The sequence below is a fragment of the Salmo trutta genome, chromosome 37, assembly GCF_901001165.1.
Source record: "Salmo trutta chromosome 37, fSalTru1.1, whole genome shotgun sequence".
In the NCBI taxonomy this organism is placed as follows: Eukaryota; Metazoa; Chordata; class Actinopteri; order Salmoniformes; family Salmonidae; genus Salmo; species Salmo trutta.
Genome location: NC_042993.1, coordinates 27,543,081 through 27,566,956, shown reverse-complemented (window position 1 = coordinate 27,566,956; position 23,876 = coordinate 27,543,081). Strand labels below are relative to the sequence as shown.

General features: G+C 43.7%; 3 protein-coding genes across 3 annotated transcripts in view; 1 reads left to right on the top strand and 2 right to left on the bottom strand.

Annotated features, from left to right (window-relative positions):
- Positions 1-2,032: 2,032 nt before the first annotated feature.
- On the bottom strand, positions 2,033-10,915 carry LOC115177192 (smad nuclear-interacting protein 1). Its single transcript, XM_029737756.1, has 4 exons — positions 10,618-10,915; positions 4,905-5,028; positions 4,116-4,744; positions 2,033-3,857 (listed from the first exon to the last, which is right to left on the bottom strand). The coding sequence occupies exons 1-4, from the start codon at positions 10,782-10,784 to the stop codon at positions 3,605-3,607; spliced, it is 1,173 nt and encodes a 390-aa protein (XP_029593616.1). The 5' UTR covers positions 10,785-10,915; the 3' UTR covers positions 2,033-3,604.
- Positions 10,916-10,989: 74 nt separating this feature from the next.
- Positions 10,990-18,438, top strand: dnali1 (dynein, axonemal, light intermediate chain 1). Its single transcript, XM_029737758.1, has 7 exons — positions 10,990-11,133; positions 11,265-11,363; positions 11,607-11,743; positions 11,879-12,048; positions 12,295-12,473; positions 12,996-13,160; positions 18,271-18,438. The coding sequence occupies exons 2-7, from the start codon at positions 11,283-11,285 to the stop codon at positions 18,304-18,306; spliced, it is 768 nt and encodes a 255-aa protein (XP_029593618.1). The 5' UTR covers positions 10,990-11,133; positions 11,265-11,282; the 3' UTR covers positions 18,307-18,438.
- The window catches only part of LOC115177191 (nucleolar GTP-binding protein 2), a 29,266-nt gene continuing 23,828 nt past the window's right edge, over positions 18,439-23,876 (bottom strand). Inside the window, exons 10-16 of the mRNA XM_029737755.1 lie at positions 23,219-23,323; positions 22,329-22,487; positions 21,598-21,705; positions 20,553-21,046; positions 19,936-20,012; positions 19,290-19,372; positions 18,439-19,118 (exon numbers count right to left, since the gene is read on the bottom strand). Of these exons, the coding sequence (XP_029593615.1) occupies positions 18,975-19,118; positions 19,290-19,372; positions 19,936-20,012; positions 20,553-21,046; positions 21,598-21,705; positions 22,329-22,487; positions 23,219-23,323 (1,170 nt within the window). The 3' untranslated portion in view covers positions 18,439-18,974. The remainder of the gene's footprint in view (positions 19,119-19,289; positions 19,373-19,935; positions 20,013-20,552; positions 21,047-21,597; positions 21,706-22,328; positions 22,488-23,218; positions 23,324-23,876) is intronic.

Below are 23,876 nucleotides of genomic sequence, written 5' to 3'. Positions count from 1 at the left end.
ATTATTATTATTAAACATGTATTCATTAAACTGGTAACGGGGATCTTCAGATAAGTCTTGTGAGGCTTGTTTGCCTCTTGAGCAAAACAACCGACATGTATGTATTCATGAGATAAGGGTGATATGTGCAGAGGTCGTGGATTGAGATATAGCCCATGCAGAAATATATCCGTTTTAAACAGACGGATTTTGGTGGGGATTTTTTCATGTTAATTTGATTTCCGCAGGGCCGTGGAAATTGTATAGGGTTAATATGCCATATTTCATATTTGGGCAAAGAGCTCCATGTTTAATAATGGGATGGTCCATAGTGAGGGGCCATAGCTACAATGGTACTGGTTTCACCTGTGAGCTGGATTTACCTTCTAGCTTTGGTATGTGAGATGTGTGGGAGGCCGTCCATAGCCTGGTATACCCCAACCTGCTATAGTTGGTTTAGTAGGGTAGGACTGGTTAAGGCTTAAGTTTTCAATTTAGATTGAACTCTGTATTTTGAGTCTGTTCATTTTGTAAAACGTAAATGATGTAAATATTCATTCCTTCATTGGATTTCATCATTCACCGGGAACCACCTTTCACTGTTAAAAAAAAAACGGGACATTATTTTGCACCTGATTTTGCTGACTCCTGCTACTTACTGCCTATAAGGCTGCATCAACATTGAGTCTCTACGTCTAATCAGAGACAATTTGGCATTTTTCAAGCTAATTTCCTGCAATTCTACACATTTTGAAATGGGGCAGAGACGTTTTGTTGTTGCAGCTTTAAAGCTAATATCCTGCAATTCTACACATTTTGCTATGAGGCAGAAAACCAGAACTGTGTTATGTTCCAAAAACATTTCAAGGGGAATACAAGAAGTATTGATGGAGTACTATGGAGCCTCCAAGTCCCATGTTGCCCTGGGTTAAGAACATACACTGTAGAAAAGGAGCTAGGCTATGTGTTATATTTGTTCTTAATTTCGACATTAATAGTAGAATGATAGTGTTTCACAATATTCTTTCCACAAAAAAATGTATTAGGTCACACAAAATTGCATTTATGGGTAGAGCCTTCTTATTGGTCAACAAAAGACGACCATATCGTGGTCAAATTGACAGTTTCCTTTCGCTTCCGTACAGGTTAGCTGACGTCACAACAACGATGTGCGTTTACAACGGGCAGTAGGCCGTGTGTTGTGGTTCTGGATGGCCAGATAAGCTAGCCAGATAAACTAGCCAGATAAGCTAGCAACAATGACAAGACACTGACATGTGGTGAATCCTTAGTGGCTCGTTTCAGCTCAGTTGTACCATGTCTTATTTGTAGGTGTTTTGACTGATGTCCCATCTATGTTAATATGGCCAAACAAATGACTAGCTATCTAACCAACAACCTAACGATGTATTTGAGAAAGAAACAAGTGCTCATTGTGCAACTTTGTGTTTTCAATAAACATTGGAGATGGACTATGTTGACAAATGCTGTCAGAAATCTATGCCAACCCCGTGTTTTGCCCCATAGTTGCGCACTTGTTGGTTTTGTTGCTAAACAATCAATCCCTTCTATATCCTATATCCCCAAAGTAAGATTCCACAGCCACAAAGTCAAAATTGGCTACAAAAAAATAGGTTAGGGTTTAATTTAAGGTTAGCATTGCGGATGTTAGGGTTAAATTCAAATGTTAAGAGAAATTGTTGAAATGGGCGGGGTTTATGACTTTGTGGTTATAGAAACGCGTGACGACAAATCGACTGGGGCCAGCAAATCTCATCGTCAAATCGACTGGGGCCAGCAAATCTCATCGTCAAATCGACTGGGACCAGCAAATCTCATCGTCAAATCAACTGGGGCTGTGCGATTTCTACATGTTTGACGTTTGCTGTCCCCAGTCAATTTGACAAGAGACAGTTCGTCTTTTGTTGACCAATAAGGCTGCACCATTAGAATGCAGTTGTGTGTGCCCCCAATAACATTATTTGGGAAATATATTATCACTGTATAAATTAAGGACATTTAAGGACTTTCATGAAATTACAATACAAAAATGTTACATCTAGCTTTTTTATTATTACATTACATTGTATTGCATTACACCCTCTAAACTTACTCGACAGATACCAGTCTTTGGCCAAAATATGTTAAATTTGCTGTGGTTAGCAATATTCATGTAATTTTTTTTATCTGGCAGTAGCTCTGTGGCCCACTATTTGAGAACCACCTGGGGTATTCAACTCTTAATTAACCTACGAGGTCCAGAGCCTGCTGGTTCTCAGTTCTACCTGATAATTAAATGTACACACCTGGTGTCCCAGGTCTAAATCTAGTACCTGGGGGGAAAAAAATAAAAATGCAGTGTAACTGGCTTTGAGGTCCAGAGTTAAGTTTGTGGGGTCTACGTGATACTATTACTGACGATATGACGGAAATGAGAAAACATTACTCACCCAAAGCAGCGCGGCATAGGACTGCAGGCAAGGCTAAATAAACTGAAATAACTGTGGTTACCAGAATTTTGGGTACATTAGTCTGTAGAGCCTGCGAAATTTACATCTGGTTTATAACTTGATGTGGCTTACTGTGTGGTTACGATGGTTTACTTGAACATACATTAAGCATCAAGGTTATGGCGAACAAATATCAACAAAACTAAGAGTCGTTCACAACCTTTATGTACAATACAAAATATCTAAAATGGAACTACAATGCAAATGGTGTTCAAAAAAGTAAAAAACAAAATTGTCTTTGTTGTGGGAATAGTCATGCTGTACAGTGTGGTATGAGTTTTCTCCAGAAACCTCCATAGCCTACAGTCAATTCGGTGGTAAAGACTGAGTAAACGAGAATACACTGCGACACATTTTTTCCTACGTCAAAAGCAGCACACATTTAAAGCAGATACATACACGCGTATGCTGTCTTTACTCCTTGTTGCAACGCTCAAATACACTATATGATGAATCCAGCGTTCACATTCAATACATCCAGTGTATTTACAGTTAAGGTCTGGACATAGGCTAGCCTTCAGCAATATACTAATTTGTATTCAATGTTCTATTCCAAAAATATAATAAAAATAATTTTTTGTAAAGTAACTTCTTTCTGGCATTGAGCACTTGTGTTGAACATAAGCAGTCAGATATGGGGGGGACTCAACCACACGACTGATCTTAAGCTAATGTCCTGAGAATAGAGAGTACTGAGACCTGTTACTGCAGGTTAAAGCAGGTTTTTATGACCGCCAATTAGAGACCACAAAGACTTCTCCTACCACTTTTTTTTATTTATTTGTTCCGTTAACCCTGAAAGCTGCTTAACCCAACACGCCATGGGTTCAGTTCATTGTTCCATCCGTGTTAAGGAGATGGCCAACAGGTGGTAGGCATCAGTGAACATTATTTTCCAACAATACACTTGACTGGAATAATCCGTGGCCCTGTCAGAATACTTGAAAGAACGCACATTTCCTTCCTTGTTTCCCTGAGGTAAGAACATATTTACAAAGCAAAATCCTACTATTTTCAACAATCCAACCATTTAAGCTCTGTAATTACTTCAAAAAGGAAAGCAGGACGAAAGGACGCATGTCCCAACTATTCGAAAAGGCTCGGAGGTCTTGCATTCACTCATCCAGGCCCTCGTCATCTTCCTCCGCCCTGGCGTCCACTTCGGCTGTGTCGGAAAACTCATGCAGCAGGACGTACTCGCGGCTACTGAAGCCAAACTTGAGCACGTCCTTCTCCTTGAGCTCGTAGTAGCGCTGCGCCTCAATGCGCTGGTTGTTCAGGTAGGTGCCATTGCCCGAACCTAGGTCAATGATGTAGGGCTTCACCCGCCGCCCGCCAGTTCCATCCGAACGCGTGAACTCCACCAACCTGGAAATCAGCAGACACAGAAAGAACTACATTACCCAGAGCTTGAAAGTGTCCCAACCTAGAGATTGAAATCACATAAACACAACAGAACTACATTAACCAAATGTCAAAAGCGTCAGACCTCAACAAAATGTTGGGAAATTATGTAAGCAGGAAAATTACAATTTCAAAACAGAGACCATTTTCGAAGGATTAGCAACTAAACTAATGTCATCCCGAGGGCCTGATTTGAGCAACCAAGTGATTGTCAGATCTCACCTGTACTGGAACACAGCGTGCTGTTTGGAGCAGGAGGGGTGGTCGATGGGGATATCAGCAATCTTCCTCTGCCGCCCCATCAGGTAGGCACTCTGCCTGTGGACGTACATGACCGGGAGCTGCTCATCGTTCTTGAAGGGGTACAGTCGCCACCTGCGCTTGGGGATGCGAGCCTCGGGGGGCTCGTTGTACTTGATCACTTCCCCCCTGAACGTGTTGGTATCTTCCGTGAGCGCACCAGACAGTTCAAAGTTGGGCTTCTCTTTATCGACTGGGGGGCTGTCTTTGCCCTCGCCCCCCTCTTGGGTACCTTGTCCGAAAGCTTGTCGCTCGTCATTGTTCTCCTCAAACCGGTGCCGGTTGTCCCGTCGTTGATTGTCATGCTGCTGTCTCTCTGCCTGCTGCTCCTGGAAGGAGCGGGATTCTCGCTCTCTGGGCCTGTCCCCACCTCCACCCCGCTCTCTCTCTCCTCGTTTTCTCTCCCTGGGTCTGTCAGACTCTCCGTGTCCGTCAGCCTGCTCCCACCTACTTCGCCGCACTGGTGGCTCCGAGGGCTCTGGCATGTTGTTGCGGTCACGCCTTCTATGGTCATCGGCACCTCGGTCAGCACCGCGGTGGTCACCCTGCTCCTATTGGGGAGACAGTGGGACAAGAGCATTAGCCTAATTCCCGAGTCAAAATTACTTGGTAAAGTGTTAATAATGAAAGAACATATTTGCTGCATTAAATGTTTTACATGAATGCATTTCCCCAATTGTTACATTTACTCATAAGTAGAGACAGAATCACCCGCTTTATTTTGACATCGGCACCGCGGGGAGAGCTTCGGCTCCTGCCGGTGTTTTTGGGCGATCTGTCTCGTCTTCCCAACGCCCTTCTACCTGGCGAATGACCTTTTGCCCTGGGTGGCGATCTAGTCAATCAAATCAACAAGGAAAGGCTTTAAAACCAATAGTTAATTTAACACCAAGGCTAGCTAGCTACAATGGACTGCTCCTACTGGATTCTTCTCTGAGCGACACGTGACAAATAATTCGTAATACGGGGTTTCGACATACAGGATGGCCGCTGGCCTTGGGAGTCAATCATCGGTGTCAGTGGCCTGCTTGGGCCAGTGAAAATAAATATTGTAATAATGCTATTTTCAATCTGGGACATAGATTTGATGAAAAACAGAAATTCCCAAAGCTGTTACTTCTTTAGGCACATTATTTATAACACGCAGCGCACACATAGCCGTTGAGACGAATAATCTGTCGGGCAGCAAGAGGATGCAGCTCAACAGGTTGTCGCGTAGAGCAGCTCACAGAAGAACGACAGCAGCAGCAGGGAAGACGTTTCAACTTATGATAACTACCAGTAAAAGCTAAGGCAACAATAGTTATGCAAACCGGGTATTTAAAAAGTTTGGTCCGAAGTCATGGTTAAATCTTTGCGATGCGCAATTCAGTCATCCGGCTCTGTTTGAATGAACAAATTGTAAATGCTTTACTAAAAAAAAAACTTCCCAATTTGTTTAGCAAACTCTGGCATCACATTTAGGCTACATGGTACAGTACAGAAACACCATTAGCCAAATTGTCTCTTGCTAGGGTGCGCGATTGAATTGAAAGGCAACAACACCCCCCTCCAACACTACATTTTTTCCAGACCTCAAAACTGGTCTCCTGATGTGGTTTAATCATTGTTTGGGACTTAGAACATCAAATTTTTTATCATTTTCTATATATAAAAAGATTTTGAGTGAAAACCAGACAAAAAAATAGGAAAACCCAGAAACTGGGAAAAACAAAACTGGGGAAATGGAATTTAGAAAAAGATAGCAGGACCCTATAAAATCAGTTGACTGTTAAAAACCACGAATAACACCTTTTGAGATTACATTAAGGTTTTATAAACAATCAATGTAAATATTATATTGTCAAGTTAAAATGCAATTATTAGTGTATGGAGTGTAGGTTATTATAGGCTACTTGCTCAGCTCGCAAAATATGTATACAATCAACTGATATTTATATTATCCACGCATTATCCTTTTTCCTGTGACATCTTGGCCCAGGACAGTATATAATTTATTCCATTTGGACCAGTAGCTTTCAGTTGGCACTGGGCCGGTGTGCCACTGGTAAATTGACCATTTATAGCTAGTCTGATTAATCAGGCTGTAATACAGAACTGGTATATACAGCCTGAAACTAATGACAGCAAAATCATGTAAATGTTCCTTAAAACAAACTTTACCTTGTTCCGAACCATATACCTACCGGCTCTCTAAAAAGTTGGGTAAAATTGAGAAAATGAAGGACAAACCACTCAGACAACCAGTAATGTTTAAATGTAATTTTATTCAACATTCTGGAGGCATGAGTTTCGGGCTGCGTACCAATTAACTGTGTATTACTGCCTGATTAATCAGACTAAACACATACAAGGCCCTCCCTCGTCATCCGTCGGGCAAATCTGACCATGACTCCCTTCTCCTGCTTCCTGTTAACAAACCAAAGCTCAAAACAGGAAGTACCAGTGATGTGGTCAATATGGAAGTGGTCGGAAGCAGACGCGAGGCTACAAGACTGTTTTGCTAGTACAGACACTTGTGATATGTGGCAGGGCTTGCAGATTTATTTTATTTAACCAGGTAGGCTAGTTGAGAACAAGTTCTCATTTGCAACTGCGACCTGGCCAAGGTAAAGCATAGCAATTTGACACATACAACACAGAGTTACACGTGGAACAAACAAAACATACAGTCAATAATACAGTAGAACAAAAGAAAACAAAAAGTCTATATACAGTGACTGCAAATGAGGTAAGTTAAGGCAATAAATAGGACATGGTGGCGAAGTAATTACAATATAGCATTTAAACACTGGAATGGTAGATGTGCAGAAGATGAATGTGCAAGTAGAGATACTGGGGTGCAAAGGAGCAGGATAAATAAATAAATACAGTATGGGGATGATAGCCCATCTGTTAACAGCCCATCTATGTACAGGTGCAGTGATCTGTGAGCTGCTCTGACAGCTGGTGCTTAAAGCTAGTGAGGGAGATTGTTGCAGTTCGTTCCAGTCATTGGCAGCAGAGAACTGGAAGGAAAGACAACCAAAGGAGGAATTGGCTTTGGGGGTGACCAGTGAGATATACCTGCTGGAGCGCGTGCTACGAGTGGGTGCTGCTATGGTGACCAGTGAGCTGAGATACGGCGGGGCTTTATCTAGCAGAGACTTGTAGATAACCTGTAGCCAGTGAGTTTGGCGACGAGTATAAAGCGAGGGCCAACCAACGAGAGCGTACAGGTCAATGGTGGGTAGTGTATGGGGCTTTGGTGACAAAACGGATGGCACTGTGATAGACTGCATCAAGTTTGTTGAGTAGAGTGTTGGAGGGTATTTTATAGATGACATCACCAAAGTCGAGGATCGGTAGGACGGTCAGTTTTACGAGGGTCAGTTTTACGAGGGTATGTTTGGCAGCATGAGTGAAGGATGCTTTGTTGCGATATAGGAAGCCGATTCTAGATTTAATTTTGGATTGGAGATGCTTAATGTGAGTCTGGAAGGAGAGTTTACAGTCTAACCAGACACGCAGGCATTTGTAGTTGTCCACGTATTCTAAGTCAGATCAGCGAGCAGGTGCGGGCAGTGATCGATTGAATAGCATGCATTTAGTTTTATTTGCGTTTAAGAGCAGTTGGAGGCCACGGAAGGAGAGTTGTATGGCATTGAAACTCGCCTGGAGGTTAGTTAACACAGTGTCCAAAGAGGGGCCAAAAGTATTCACAATGGTGTCGTCTGCGTAGAGGTGGATCAGAGAATCACCAGCAGCAAGAACAACATCATTGATGTATACAGAGAAGAGTCGGCCCGAGAATTGAACCCTGTGACTGCCAGAGGTCCAGACAACAGGACCTCCAATTTGACACACTGAACTCTATCAGAGAAGTAGTTGGTAAACCATGCGAGACAATCATTTGAGAAACCAAGGCTGTCGAGTCTGCCAAAAAGAATGTGGTGATTGACAGAGTCGAAATCCTTGGCCAGGTCGATGAATATGGCTGCACAGTAATGTCTCTTATCGATGGCGGTTATGATGACGTTTAGGACCTTGAGCGTGGCTGAGGTGCACTCATGACCAGCTCTGAAACCAGATTGCATAGCGGAGAAGGTACGGTGGGATTCAAAATGGTCGGTAATCTGTTTGTTAACTTGGCTTTCGAAGACCTTAAAAAAGACAGGGTAGGATAGATATAGGTCTGTAGCAGTTTGGGTCTAGAGTGTCAACCCCTTTGAAGAGGGGGATGACCACGGCAGCTTTCCAATCTTTGGGAGTCTCAGACGATACAAAAGAGAGGTTGAACAGGCTAGTAATAGGGGTTGCAACAATGTCGGCAGTTAATTTTAGGAAGAGAGGGTCCAGATTGTCTAGCCCGGCTGATTTGTATGGGTCCAGATTTTGCAGCTCTTTCAGAACATCAGCTATCTGGATTTGGGTGAAGGAGAAATCGAGGGGGCTTTGGCGGGTTGCTGTGGAGGGTGCCGGGCAGTTGACCGGGGTAGGGGTAGCCAGGTGGAAAGCATGTCCAGCCGTAGAGAAATGCTTATTGAAATTCTCAATTATAGTGGATTTAAAGCCCATTTTTCCGGATGACTGTGATATCTAATTCGCAAAACAGATCCACAGATAACGCAATCTCAATTGCACTTCACAATGCCCTCTCCCACCTGGACAAGAGCAGAAATAACTATGCAAGTATGCTTTTCAGACTACAGCTCAGCATTCAACACCATAGTCCCCTCCAAGCTCATCACCAAGCTAGGGGACCCAGTGACTGAACCCCTAACTCTGCAACTGGATCCTGTGTAGGCAACAATAACTCTGCCACGCTGACCCTCAACACAGGGGCCACTCAGGGGTGTTTGCTTATTCCCCTCCTGCACTTCCTGTTCACCCACGCAGCTGCATGACCACGCACGACTGCAACACCATCAAGTTTGCTGACAACACGATACTGGTAAGCCTGATCACTGACGCCGATGAGTCAGCCTACAGGGAGGTCGACAGTCTTAGAGTGTGGGTGGAAAGATTTGGCAAGGGACCTCTGACCCTCAAAAAGTTCTACAGCTGTACCATCGAGAGCATAATGACAGGCTGCATCACCCCTCGGTATGGCAAATGCAACGCCCTTGACCGCAAAGCACTTCAGAGGGTGGTGCAGACAGCCCAGTACATCACAGTCAGAGGAAGGCTCGAAAAATTGCTAAAGACTCAAGCCACAGACTATTCACGCTGCTGCCAGGCGGAACATCGGCTCTCAGGCCAACAGGCTCCAAGCCATAAGACTGCTCAATAGCCAGTTAATGGTACCAGAACTATCTGCATTGACCCTACGCACTCACTAGACTACATACACTGACACTCCCACAGACAATACAAACTACACACGCACACACTCATTTGCTGCTGCTCTTTATTTTACTCAATCTATTCTGATGCCTAGCGACTTCACTGTCCTCATGTGCATATCTACCTCAAATTGCTCGTACCTATGTACATTGACCTGGTACTTGCTGTATATACTGTCAAATCAAAATCAAACAATGAGGCTATACAGGGGGTACTGGTATTGAGTCAATGAGCTGAGGTACAGGTTATGGTAGGGCCATTCTTGTGTATTTTAATAATTGGGAAGGGCTCGTAAGCAAGCATTTCACGGTAAAGTATCCAGTGCTTGTGACATTTTTATTTGAGTTCTAGCTAGCTATCACTGTTTCCAGTCAACTAACATTAAATGAGCTAGCTAATTGAGGGAAAACTAGGCGGCATTCAGTCATTTACTTTGCCCACTACCACCTCATAAGAACTAAATACAATCCTGACACCGTGTTAACGTTTAGAAACGTCAATCATCACTTCCATACGTCTTAAAAGACATATGGAACTTATCAGCGAGAAATAAATAAAAAAATACACTCAATCTAACAGTTTTGCAGATTCATTCAGCTATGGTTCAACTATGCTTACACTGGTGGTCGGTCGCCTCGTCTTCAGAAACAAGCGCTTTAACGTGGATATATTTCAGTGTGGAAACACTAACCTTAATCCAATCAAGGCGTGTATCAATTTAACTTTTTATTTTATTTGTATTAATATTTATATGAAAAATAAGATCATGCTTCCAAAGCCGTACCGCCAGCGACGCGTGTTAATGTTCAGATTGAGCGTCGGTGCTCATAACAAAACTCGCCGTATAGAAGACGCCTTTGTTTAAAGACTTGTGTAATGTAATGGAACAAGAGTCGTGATCGAGGGCTAATTGAGGGTTATAAGACTAAAGCACAACAATAACGCCTACTAGTTAGCTAAATCGTTAGCTTGCTCAATCGTTAGCTTAGTGGCTAGCTAGTTGCTATTATTGATATTGTGTAACATCATGGCCTTGCAACCCTACGGTGTAATTTGTGTTCGCTAGCTACAATACTATACACCCATGAAATCAGGCTACCTGCTTGTTCGTCTCCTCTGCGGCGGTGGGCTTGGGCTGCCGTTGGACCCCGAACTCGAGCGCCGTGATCTCTGGGGCCTAGCTGGGCTGTGTTTCTCTTGTTTGATTTTCGGTTTTGAGTCCCGCACCGGAGATTCCACCATTTTGTGCCGCCTCTCTTTTTCCATTATGAACCTTAACCAATAGTTGAAAATCGACTAAATAGAGGTCATTGCGAATACATATGTATAAAAAGTGATCAACAAACTCCACTGCAAACGCTGACAAAGTTCTCTATTGTGCGCAAGGAAACGCGTTTCCGCTTCCGGCAGAACGCTTTAAATATTTTTCACCGTGACTATGGACTAGTTCACTTTAGTTCCGTTGTAATATTGCAGACCTATTCTATCATCTTTTCAATAAGGTCGTACACCTAGACAATGTTATACTTAAATGTATGTACTTAATTTTCCTTCCACATTTCATAGCGTCAAAGGTTTGAAAGAACTCAATCATGCCTTCGAGCAGCTCGGATAGGTTAGTGAGTAGCGCAAGGAATTAAGTTGCCATGGTGAAAATAAACAATTAAACGTCTTCAATTCACATTTCAACAACACACATTCCTTGAGACATTACCTGCTACAACCAAACACTTTTTTTATGTGTAGTGTAATCAAAGTATCACAATGATTCCTCCGGCTGATTCTCTGCTGAAATATGACAACCCAGTCTTGGTGAGCAGAAACACAGAAAAGAAGTCTCCAAAGGTAGGATAACGTTAACAAAACACGTTTTAATGCTGGCTGCTAACGTTAGTTACAGTAGCTAAATGTATCCATGTAGTGGTATCTAACATACATTATGTCCACTGTCATTATTTTGAAATCAATGTCATGCCAATGTTCCTAGTGAGCTGTGAGATGTCAATCAATTGCATTTTTTTTTTTCTTCAACAAACTGGCTGAAGATTGATGTTCTTCTAATCTAAATTATGTGTACTGCAAATTCAGGCACGACCCCTGAAAGTGGCTCCCCAACAGCCTGCCATGACTGGCCCTGTGCCACCTCCACCCAAACCCAAGACCCCCTCAGCCGATACCAACAAACAGCAAACCGAGGAGATCCTTAATGCCATCCTACCACCCAGGTATGACATGACATCTTTACTGATAACACCCTTCTCCCTATTTTTTCCTCTTAGGGAAATTAACCAATATTCCTGGTTTTGCAAAACCTGAAATTTGACAACCCTGTGTTAATCTCAGTTCTACCACTGTTACAGGGAATGGATGGAAACCAACCAGCTGTGGGTGCAGCAGGTGTCCAGCACGCCGTGTACCCGCATGGACGTGGTGCACCTACAGGAGCAGCTGGATCTGAAGCTGCAGCAGAGACAGGCTAGGGAGACAGGCATCTGCCCAGTCCGCAGGGAGCTCTACTCCCAGTGCTTCGGTAAGGAGACAGGGGAAGGCAAGACGAGATGAGATGCATGGACGGTAGTAATAGTAGAAAAGTGTGTTGGATACAAATCCTAAAAGCTGGGCCAGTTTTCAAGAGGACCTAGATTAGGCTAGCCTCAAGCTGGTTCTGAACTAAAAATCAATTTCACTGGGTTTAATCTGTGTCCGGGAAACTGGTCCTAAAGAATGTTGCATTGTGAGTTTGTGTTTAAAACTCTAAGCCATTGATTGCCTGTAGATGAGTTGATCAGACAGGTAACCATCAACTGTGCTGAGAGAGGACTGCTGTTGTTGCGTGTGCGAGACGAAATCCGTATGACCATTGCTGCTTACCAGACACTGTACGAGAGCAGTGTGGCCTTTGGCATGAGAAAAGCCCTGCAGGCTGAGCAGGGCAAGTCTGACATGGAGAAGAGGGTAAGGAAATGGGTCACACACAAACATTTTACACTTTTCTAAAAATAAATTCGAATTTTACGACCTTTGCATCATTGTAGATTGACCTCTACATTTAGAATGCTTGACCTGTCTGCAGTGTCACTGGAAAACTTTTCAAGCAACCAAGCTAGTGTAGACCAGCAGAGGGAGCCATCTTCCTAGCCCTCATGGCTGCATTTACACAGGCAGCCTAATTCTGGTCTTTTTTCCACTAATTGCATCTTTTGGTCAATCACATATAATATTTTCACAGATCTTTTTCAGAGTTGATCTGATTGGTTAAAAGATCAAATTAGTGAAAAGAAATATCAGAATTAGGCTGCCTGTCTAAACCCAGCCCATGACGTCAGAGAACGCTCAGCTTTTACCACTTCATCTTACAGATAAAGCTAAAGAGAGTGAATGAAGAGAAACAATCCAAGTGAATGGACTGCTGCACCATTGAATGATTAAAAACCTTTATTACCCCAAAGTGAATTTCATTTGCATCTACTTGTGTAGATCTCCGATTTGGAGAACGAGAAGCGGGACCTGGAGAGACAGGTTAACGAGCAGAAGGCCAAGTGTGAGGCCATTGAGAAGAGGGAGACTGAGAGACGGCAGGTGGAGGAGAAGAAACACACAGAGGAGATTCAGTTCCTGAAGAGAACCAACCAGCAGCTCAAGGTAAAGGCGTTCAGTCATCATCATTGTGCGGTCTTGCCAACTCCTATGTGCATTGTCATGCCAAATAAGGCAGCCAGGATTTTCCTAACTCATAGAAAGTCTTTAAAATTAAATCAATCAATTGATGTCATTTGAAATATACTTTACAAAAATATACATGCAACATCAAAAGTGTTGGTACCAGCTGAAATTATCCCAGAAACTTTCCACATACACAAAAAGCTTTTCTGTCAAATGTTGTACAGAAATTAGTTTACATCCCTATTAGTGAGCCTTTCTCCTTTGCCAAGATAATCCATGCACCTGACAGGTGTGGCATATCAAGAAGCTGATTAAACAGCATGATCATTACACAGGTGCACCTTGTGCTCGGGACAATAAGACCACACGCTCCCTCAACATTTTTGAGGGAGCGTGCAATTGGCATGCTGACTGCAAGAATGTCCACCAGAGCTGTTGCCAGAGAATTTGATGTCAAATCAAATCACATTTATTTGTCACATACACATGGTTAGCAGATGTTAATGCGAGTGTAGCGAAATGCTTATGCTTCTAGTTCCGACCATGTAGTAATATCTAACAAGTAATCTAACAATTTCACAACAACTACCTTATACACACACAAGTGTAAAGGAATGAATAAGAATATGTACATAAAAATATATGAATGAGTGATGCCCGAACGGCATAGGCAAGATGCAGTAGATGGTATAGAGTACAGTATATACATATGAGATGAGTAATGTAGGGTATGAAAACATTATATAACGTGGCATTGTTTAAAGTGGCTAGTGATACATTTAATTACATCAAGATGGCAAGATGCAGTAGATGGTATAGCGTACAGTATATACATATGAGATGAGTAATGTAAGGTATGTAAGCATTATACACTGCTCAAAAAAATAAAAGGGAACACTAAAATAACACATCCTAGATCTGAATGAATGAAATAATCTTAAATACTTTTTTCTTTACATAGTTGAATGTGCTGACAACAAAATCACACAAAAATAAATCAATGGAAATCCAATTTATCAACCCATGGAGGTCTGGATTTGGAGTCACACTCAAAATTAAAGTGGAAAACCACACTACAGGCTGATCCAACTTTGATGTAATGTCCTTAAAACAAGTCAAAATGAGGCTCAGTAGTGTGTATGACCTCCCTACAACGCCTGGGCATGCTCCTGATGAGGTGTCAGATGGTCTCCTGAGGGATCTCCTCCCAGACCTGGACTAAAGCATCCGCCAACTCCTGGACAGTCTGTGGTGCAACGTGGCGTTGGTGGATGGAGCGAGACATGATGTCCCAGATGTGCTCAATTGGATTCAGGTCTGGGGAACGGGCGGGCCAGTCCATAGGATCAATGCCTTCCTCTTGCAGGAACTGCTGACACACTCCAGCCACATGAGGTCTAGCATTGTCTTGCATTAGGAGGAACCCAGGGCCAACCGCACCAGCATATGGTCTCACAAGGGGTCTGAGGATCTCATCTTGATACCTAATGGCAGTCAGGCTACCTCTGGCGAGCACATGGAGGGCTGTGCGGCCCCCCAAAGAAATGCCACCCCACACCATGACTGACCCACCGCCAAACCTGTCATGCTGGAGGATGTTGCAGGCAGCAGAACGTTCTCCACGGCGTCTCCAGACTCTGTCACGTCTGTCACATGTGCTCAGTGTAAACCTGCTTTCATCTGTGAAGAGCACAGGGCGCCAGTGGCGAATTTGCCAATCTTGGTGTTCTCTGGCAAATGCCAAACGTCCTGCACGGTGTTGGGCTGTAAGCACAACCCCCACCTGTGGACGTCGGGCCCTCATACCACCCTCATGGAGTCTGTTTCTGACCATTTGAGCAGACACATGCACATTTGTGGCCTGCTGGAGGTCATTTTGCAGGGCTCTGGCAGTGCTCCTCCTCTTCCTCCTTGCACAAAGGCGGAGGTAGCGGTCCTGCTGCTGGGTTGTTGCCCTCCTACGGCCTCCTCCACGTCTCCTGATGTACTGGCCTGTCTCCTGGTAGCGCCTCCATGTTCTGGACACTACGCTGACAGACATAGCAAACCTTCTTGTCACAGCTCGCATTGATGTGCCATCTTGGATGAGCTGCACTACCTGAGCCACTTGTGTGGGTTGTAGACTCCGTCTCATGCTACCACTAGAGTGAAAGCACCGCCAGCATTCAAAAGTGACCAAAACATCAGCCAGGAAGCATAGGAACTGAGAAGTGGTCACCACCTGCAGAACCACTCCTTTATTGGGGGTGTCTTGCTAATTGCCAATAATTCCCACCTGTTGTCTATTCCATTTCCACAACAGCATGTGAACTTTATTGTCAATCAGTGTTGCTTCCTAAGTGGACAGTTTGATTTCACAGAAGTGTGATTGACTTGGAGTTACATTGTGTTGTTTAAGTGTTCCCTTTATTTTTTTGAGCAGTGTATAAAGTGGCTAGTGATAAATTGATTACATCAATTTTTACATGATTAAAGTGGCTAGAGTTGAGTCAGTATGTTGGCAGCAACCACTCGATGTTAGTGATGGCTGTTTAACAGTCTGATGGCCTTGAGATTGAAAAACAGCTTCTGTCTCTCGGTCACCGCTTTGATGCACCTATACTGACCTCGCCTTCTGAATGATAGCGGGGTGAACAGACAGTGGCTCGGGTGGTTGTTGTCCTTGATGATCTTTATGGCCTTCCTGTGACATCGGGTGGTGTAGGTGTCCTGAAGGGCAGGTAGTTTGCACCCGGTGATGCGTTGTGCAGACCTCACTCCCCTCTGGAGAGCCTTACAGTTATGAGCGGAGCAGCTGCCGTACCAGGTGGGGATACAGCCCGACTGGATGCTCTCGATTGTGCATCTGTAAAAGTTTGACTGTTTTTGGTGACAAGCTGAATTTCTTCAGCCTCCTGAGTTTTAAGAGGCGCTGCTGCGCCTTCTTCACCACGCTGTCTGTGTGGGTGGACCATTTCAGTTTGTCTGTGATGTGTACGCCGAGGAACTTTCCACCCTCTCCACTACTGTCCCGTCAATGTAGATAGGGGGCTGCTCCCTCTGCCATTTCCTGAAGTCCACGATCATCTCCTTTGTTTTGTTGACATTGAGTGTGAGGTTATTTTCCTGACGCCACACTCCGAGGGCCCTCACCTCCTCCCTGTAGGCCGTCTCGTCGTTGTTGGTAATCAAGCCTACCACTGTAGTGTCGTCTGCAAACTTTATGATTGAGTTGGAGGCGTGCATGGCCACACCGTCGTGGGTGAACAGGGAGTACAGGAGAGGGCTGAGAACGCACCCTTGTGGGGACTAAGTGTTGAGGATCAGCGGGGTGGAGATGTTGTTACCTACCCTCACCACCTGGGGGCGGCCCGTCAGGAAGTCCAGGACCCAGTTGCACAGGGCGCAGGTATTCCTCTTGTATATTTCTCTACCATAAGCCACCACCAACAATTTAGAGAATTTGGCAGTACGTCCAACCGGCCTCACAACCGTAGACCACGTGTAACCACGCCAGCCCAGGACCTCCACATTCGGCTTCTTCACCTGCGGGATCTTCTGAATCCAGCAAACCGGACAGCTGATGAAACTGGGTTTGCACAGCTTTAGAATTTCTTCACAGTCCGCTTATCTGCGTGCTCGTTGACCTGACTGCAGTTCGGCGTCGTAACGGACTTCAGTGGGCAAATGCTCACCTTTGATGGCCACTGGCACGTTGGAGAAGGGTGCACTTCACGGATGAATCCCAGTTTCAAACTGTACCACAGGTATTGAAGAGTGGGACAACATTCCACAGGCCACAATCAACAGCCTGATCAACTCTACGCGAAGGAGATGTCGTGCTGCATAAGGCCAATGGTGGTCACACCAGAAACACTGGTTTTCTGATCCATGCCCCTACCTTTTAAAAACTTCTTTTTTTTATTTTTTATTTTTTTTAAATCTGTGACCAACAGATGCATATGTTATCCCAGTCATGTGAAATCCATAGATTAGTGCCTAATGAATTTATTTAAATTGACTGATTTCTTTATATGAACTATAACTCAGTAAATATTTGAAATTGTTGCATATTGCGTTTATACTTTTCAGTGTCTTCGGAAAGTATTCAGAACCCTTGACTTTTTCCACATTTTGTTAGGTTACAGCCTTATTCTAAAATCGTGTTTTCCCTCAATCTACACACAATACCCCATAATGACAAAGCAAAAAAACAGGTTTTTAGAAATGTTTGCTATAATTTATATTAAAAAAATAACATTTACTTAAGTATTCAGACCCTTTACGCAGTACTTTGTTGAAGCACCTTTGGCAGCGATTACAGCCTCAAGTCCTCTTGGGTATGACGCTACAAGCTAGGCGCATCTGTATTTGGAGAGTTTCTCCCATTCTTCTCTGCAGATTCTCTCAAGCTCTGTCAGGTTGGATGGGGAGCGTTGCTGCACAACTATTTTCAGGTCTCTCCAGAGATGTTCGATCGGCTGGGCCACTCAAGGACATTGAGACTTGTTTGGCATTTGTCTGTTGAAGTGTGATTCATCACTCCGGAGAACGCATTTCCACTGCTTGAGAGTCCAATGACGGCGAGCTTTACACCACTCCAGCCGATGCTGCTTGGCCATGGAAAACCCATTTCATGAAGCTTCCGTTGAACAGTTCTTGTGCTGACGTTGATTCCAGAGGCAGTTTGGAACTCGGTAGGGAGTTCCAAACTATGCGCCAGCACTCGACAGTCCCGTTCTGTGAGCTTGTGTGTCCTACCACTTCGTGGCTGAACCGTTGTTGCTCCTGGACATTTCCACTTCACAATAACAGCACTTAAAGTTGACCGTGGCAACTCTAGCAGGGCAGAAATTTGACGAATTGACTTCTTGGAAAGGTGGCATCTTATGACGGTGCCACGTTGAAAGTCACTGAGCTCTTCAGTAAGGGCATTCGACTGCCAATGTTTGTGTATGGAGATTGCATGGCCGTGTACTCAAACGTATACACCTGCCAGCAGCGGGTATGGCTGAAATAGCCAAATACAAAAGTATGTGGACATCCCTTCAAATTGGTGTATGTATATTTGATAGATATTTTTAACATTTCAATTTCTTATCCTTTACAGGCCCAGCTGGAGGGGATCATTGCCCCAAAAAAGTGATTCCTTCATTCCACAAGTGATCTATATCCAGCAGATTTCAGATGGTCCAACACAGCAGTATGTAATAAAAGTCTACTTCATAACCATAAAGCCTTGTGTTACTATAGCAGAATAAAATGTAAAAAAACCAAATTATTTGTTCATATTCTTTATTTTATGGTATGACATGTATATTTGGATAAAAATTGTCACTTGATGTTTTTTTTTCATCCAAAAGTGCAGTACATATCCTGGGTGCCAGTGTTTCTGCTCTCTAGCCAACTCCTTATGGAATTGTCGTGCCAAATTTGACAGTTCCATAAGGAGTTAGCAAAATAATGAATACAGACTGGCACCCAGGCTATGCAGTACAAGTGTACTTTTTTTGGGGGGGGGGGGATGACAGACTCATCCTTTCACTTTGCAGTGAAGCTCCATATGAGTTTAAGTAATAGTTTGACGCAAGTGATCATTGTCACTTCGCTGAAGGTCACTCAGGATCAGGTTAATGCGTCAAGCATTAAGAGGTTAATCAAAACCTAATTTACTCAATGCCCCTTACCCAAATCACTTTCCATCAAGATACCAAGAGTAGGTACCAAGATTCTTAAAACAATTCATTACAATGACATGGTCATTAAAATAAATATTTGTTAGAAATATCCCAGTTTGGTCTCATGGACCCCAGACTAGCGCTTCAATCTCTTGGCTTTCTTGCCCTCGCTGGGCGCCGTAGGTATCTTTCTGTTCTTGTTCTTGTTCTTGACGTTGTGTGTTTCGTAATAGCGCGTTCCAACTTTCTTCACCTTCTGAGCACGATCCGCTGCTCTCCTCTGCAGGGGGGGGGGGAGACAAATGAGGGAGATTTAAGCCTGAGGAAGAACAGTGCCTTCATTCATTCCATTAACAATAGCGGTAGGGGAGCGGCCATCCATCGAAGGCATCCAGTCTAGATAGATAGGCCTGTTTGATGTCAAACAACAGGGTAAGTGAACACGCAGTACCTGCTTGGATGTTAGACTTCTGTTTGGACGCATGGGCTCCTCTGCCTCATCGGTTTTCCTCTTCTTGCCAACCTGTGTTACGGCTGAAGAACAAAAGGTTGGCCAGTAAGTGGATGACCCGTAGGCATGGAATTACTAAAACACTTAATATGACATTCCCATTCTATTTATATGGTTTGATTGCTTGTTTGGTTTCAGTTTGACAGCGGTCTTTGGCCAAATACCTACTCTAATTATACATTCTATCTGCTGCTATCCATGAAAACTTGTATAAAGTCTGTACTTTGTGTAAAGGAAAGTGCATATTTTGCTAGAAGGCCCTTTTATTCTTTGATGGAATACATTTGCCGGGTTAAAAGAAAATACATCCCATGACTGAAACTTAAGTTGATCTCAGATCAAATGTCTGCAGAGGGAAGTGAAACTCCCCTTTCATGTAAAAAAATAATCATGACCATTATGCTTTTAGGGAAAGAGGATCATTTTGTACATGTATTAAACTGCAAGGTAGACCAATTCCAGTCCTTTTCAATTGGAAAAAGAATCCATATGACAGAAATCCATGACAGAACTTTAACCCCTGCATTTGGCATGTCAGGTAAGCCCACAAAGGAAAATCACAAATAAGTTTAAATGAAGTTGTTACCTTTAGGTTGAGGTTTATTCGCCGCCTGCTTCACTTTCATGTCTGTGAGCACTTTGTCAGAGAATGCCTTCGGAATCCTGTACAAAAAAAAGAACAGTAGAAAGAGTCGTCACATATAACCTCATTACTCCCCAGTTTAGTCCTGTTGGAATTTGCTGAGCCGACAATGGAAAGCAAATTGGCCGCAGACGACTCTTATTTGACGTTGTTGAGCGAGGGCGTGAGCTGAAGTTCACCAGCGAGAGAGACAGTTGGTGAGTACGCGGAACATGACATAAATGGTGATGGAAAACCCCATCTATCAGACATAACGGTATGAGCAGCTGCCAATCCCCAGGTGCCTGGACAGTGAAAAATGGGGCATGTTTCACCTCAAAGGACCCAGGCACCCTTCATCTCTCTACGGCTTCGTCCCAAATGGCATCCCATTTCCTACATGGAGCACTACTTTTGTAGTTCACTATATAGGGAATAGGGTGCCACTTGGGACAGAGCTATGCCTGTCTTTTGGACAAGCTCTGGGGTTGATGTGGGTTTGTTAGAAAATAATAAAGCACATCTTCAGAACAAGACTGAAATGATAAGTGGTGGGGAGAACTGAGAAGAATAAGACAAACCGGATGGCGGAGAAGCGCTTGAGTCTGGCCCGGTCCAGGAACTGCTTGTACTTCGCAATCTTCCCATCCAGCTCGCGGATCGTCTCACGCGAACTCTTTTTTTCCTCCACCTTGGCAGGCTGACCGGCTGGGGTGGCGGCGGCACCCTCAGCATCTCCAGCTGCTGTTTCCCCACCCCCCTTCTCTTCATCTCCATTTTCCTCTTCCTCATCCACGTCCGAGCCGGATAGGTCCGAAAAAACGAGGTAGTCGGTCTGCACGGGTGCCAGGTCTTCATCGTTGAACTCGGGCGCCACATTGATCTTGCCGAAGTTCTGCCGTACGTTAGAGAGGATCTTCTGCACCTGCTCATGTTTGTGTTTCTGCTGCTGCTGGGCCTCCTGCTCGGCCGACACGGCAGCCACCACCTCCTCGCTCTGCTCCTCTGTTGCTCCTTCTTCCTGTACATGCTCTGTAGCTTCTGGTGCCCCCTCCACTGGTAGTACATCCTTGCCCTGAAAACAACACACCAGTCAGTACAACTTTCATAATCATGGCTAGGTTCCGGTTCTCCTGAAGTGTGAACTTGCACACTCATTCAACATGGATTTTAAAATGATGGAAACTCCCTCCAGCCAATGCTTACACCAATCCAAGAGGGAGTGTGCAAGTGCACACTTCAGGAGAAAGGTAGAGAATCAGGATGCATGCAGACCATGTGTACATTTCAGATTGAGTGGACAAAATTGCCCACCTGCCATCTTGTTGCTCACCTGAAAGGACCACAAAGACAATAAGACTTTGGGTTTTAGCCTCAATCATTTTAATGTATGCATTGTTGTCCCTGGCTGGAGCAGCTTTATCTATTTTTACTTGTCAAATAAAGCAAATAAAAAAAGAACTTGAGCAAAGAAAGTCAATGTGGCAAGGCCTGTGATGATATTTTACATTTAGCCAGAGGGTGGCAGACTCTAACCAGAATGTGTGCTAACATTACTGTTGAGAATGTCTCTATTTTCGTATGCGAGGGAGAGGGTTTTATTCCGGCCGTTCGTCCACCTCTCACCTCATGCTCTCCCTCACAGCCAGGGGGTTTTACGAAAAAGGGGATGCGTCCTCTCTGCCAGTCGTTCAGCACCATTTTGGAGACACAGGGAAGGTCTGGCTCACCCCCCTGCAACAGATAATGCATTAGGGAAACATGAGAAGAAAATAAAGTAGGAATAAATGGAGCGTCCTTATATGCCACTCGGGATTGATGGGTTCTAAGTAAGCTTTCGGGTCAAGTGTAGAATTTCAAACTGATCAAGAAAATGGCCCAAACAAAAACAGAGTATGTTTAGGGAAGATCATTTTTACCACTGACCTACAGCTTGTCAAATACAAAGATATATCCTGAATATAACATACACCTTTCAGGACTAAAGTATATTGTGACATTCAAATTCCCTTGACCACAAAGAGTTAGAAAGATAATTCAGATAGATGAAAGATGGTCAGAAATGAAGACAAGCAGCCCAGACCATGTAGCCTGGTGGTCTCAGATCTGTGCCATCTTGCCAATCCATATGGTCATTAGCATGCCAAACAACAATCATACCCTGTACTGCAATTACCCTGTACTGTGACTTCAGCCCCCATTGATACACTCCAGGGTTATGTTAATTAAGTACCAAACGAGACAACTGACTGAAACAGGGAGGGACTATCCGGTCGTGTCCAATAAGAAACACTTCTGTTTTCGGTTAAAATGTTTTCCCTACAGTGTGCGCTAATTAATATGACACAGGTCCTGACCTTAAGGAGTTTGCCCATGCGCATCGCCAGTTTCTCCAGGAAGTCCTCTGGGGAGCTCCAGGTGGGGATGCGGTACGTCTTCTGGATGTACTCTGGTTTGGCCCGCTCTAGCACCGCCGGGATATGCTCCTCCGGGTTACGGATCTTCTCCACTTGCACCTGGGAAACAGCAGTGAAGCATACAGTGATACAATTGTTAGGTTAGAAATGCTACAGGTTTAGACATGGAAGTATAAAAATAAAAAAAAATTGGTGAGAAAGTTAGACGCACAAATATCATACCCCCTAGACATGCTAACCTCTCACCATTACAATAACAGGGGAAGTTAGCAATTTGTTCATCTAACTTTCTTACCCATCATTATTCACTATTCATTAAGGACTATCTGTAATCATGGTAGCATCCACATTAATATACAAGCGTTTAGAAACATTCTATTCTCCATGAAAGTGACTTCAAAATGATACAGTATTTACCTTTCATTTCTATTGGGCACAAAATTATCTGAAACGCAACTAAAACAAACTACAAATGCATCCAACGAGTTCGTAGAGTCACAAGCTTGATGAAATCACTGCGTGCTAGGAATATGGGACCAAATACTCAACTTTAATACACAAGTGAATTTGTCCCAATATTTTTAGTCCCCTAAAAGTAATTTCCAAACAGATTACCCAACATGGATGAAAATATCCTCAAATTAAAGCTGACTGTCTGCACTTTAACCATTTCAAATCCAAAGTGCTGGAGTACAGAGCCAAAACTATTTTCCACTGTGCCAATACTTTGAGCTCACTATATAACCCTGCCTGCTCAAATAAAACAATAAAAAATGGTTTACTACAAACAAAACAACCATATAGATTATTGATGGAGAAAAATAACATACCACTCCTTTCAACACGATGTCGCTCTCGCTGTCTTCAGAGGGGTAAACTACACCTGGGCAGTCGATGAGGAAGATGCGTCGCATCAGGGTGATGTACTGCCACACCTGGAAGAAGAGATGTAGCAGAAATGAAGACCCTACTGCATCAACAAAACAGATCTTAAAAAAAGAGGACAAACCATTCAGAGCGCACCCCAGAACCGTCCACATTTACTTTGTCAGCCAACAAGGTGAGTAGAACTAGCGAACAGCAAAAGCACTAGTTTATGTCAATCTACTATCCCCCATAGTACAAAAGTTGAACTAGTGTATTCTGCCATTAGCGGGAAAACACGATTATCAAAAGTGACCGCAAATGCAATTATGAATGTAATGCTTTTATTATATTATGGTGAAAATTATCTTCCTCAAACTTGAAACTCACGAGTTGTGCATGTATGCCAGTTAGGCTCTATACCCACTGTAAAGCGGATTAACTCGTTTCGTTTTAAGAAGGTATTTTGCTACTTTGGTTGTGATATAAACCTTAACAAAACATATACAGTAGGCCTACATGAGGTGTTGGAAAAGGTGGGCCAAACAAGCCCCCATTAACATCGACGGGGCTGTAGTGGAGCAGGTCGAGAGTTAAGTTCCTTGGTGTCCACGTCACCAACAA

Bases quoted from the DNA above. Each gene is read 5' to 3' on its own strand.
- LOC115177192 (XM_029737756.1), bottom strand. From the start codon at position 10,784: ATGGAAAAAGAGAGGCGGCACAAAATGGTGGAATCTCCGGTGCGGGAC. The intron at 4,745-4,904 runs GTGATTCTGTCT...TCTCCCCAATAG, and splicing joins CCGATGTCAAAATAAAGCGG to GAGCAGGGTGACCACCGCGG. The intron at 3,858-4,115 runs GTGAGATCTGAC...GCTGATTTCCAG, and splicing joins CACGCTGTGTTCCAGTACAG to GTTGGTGGAGTTCACGCGTT.
- dnali1 (XM_029737758.1), top strand. From the start codon at position 11,283: ATGATTCCTCCGGCTGATTCTCTGCTGAAATATGACAACCCAGTCTTG. The intron at 11,744-11,878 runs GTATGACATGAC...CCACTGTTACAG, and splicing joins AATGCCATCCTACCACCCAG to GGAATGGATGGAAACCAACC. The intron at 13,161-18,270 runs GTAAAGGCGTTC...TATCCTTTACAG, and splicing joins GAACCAACCAGCAGCTCAAG to GCCCAGCTGGAGGGGATCAT.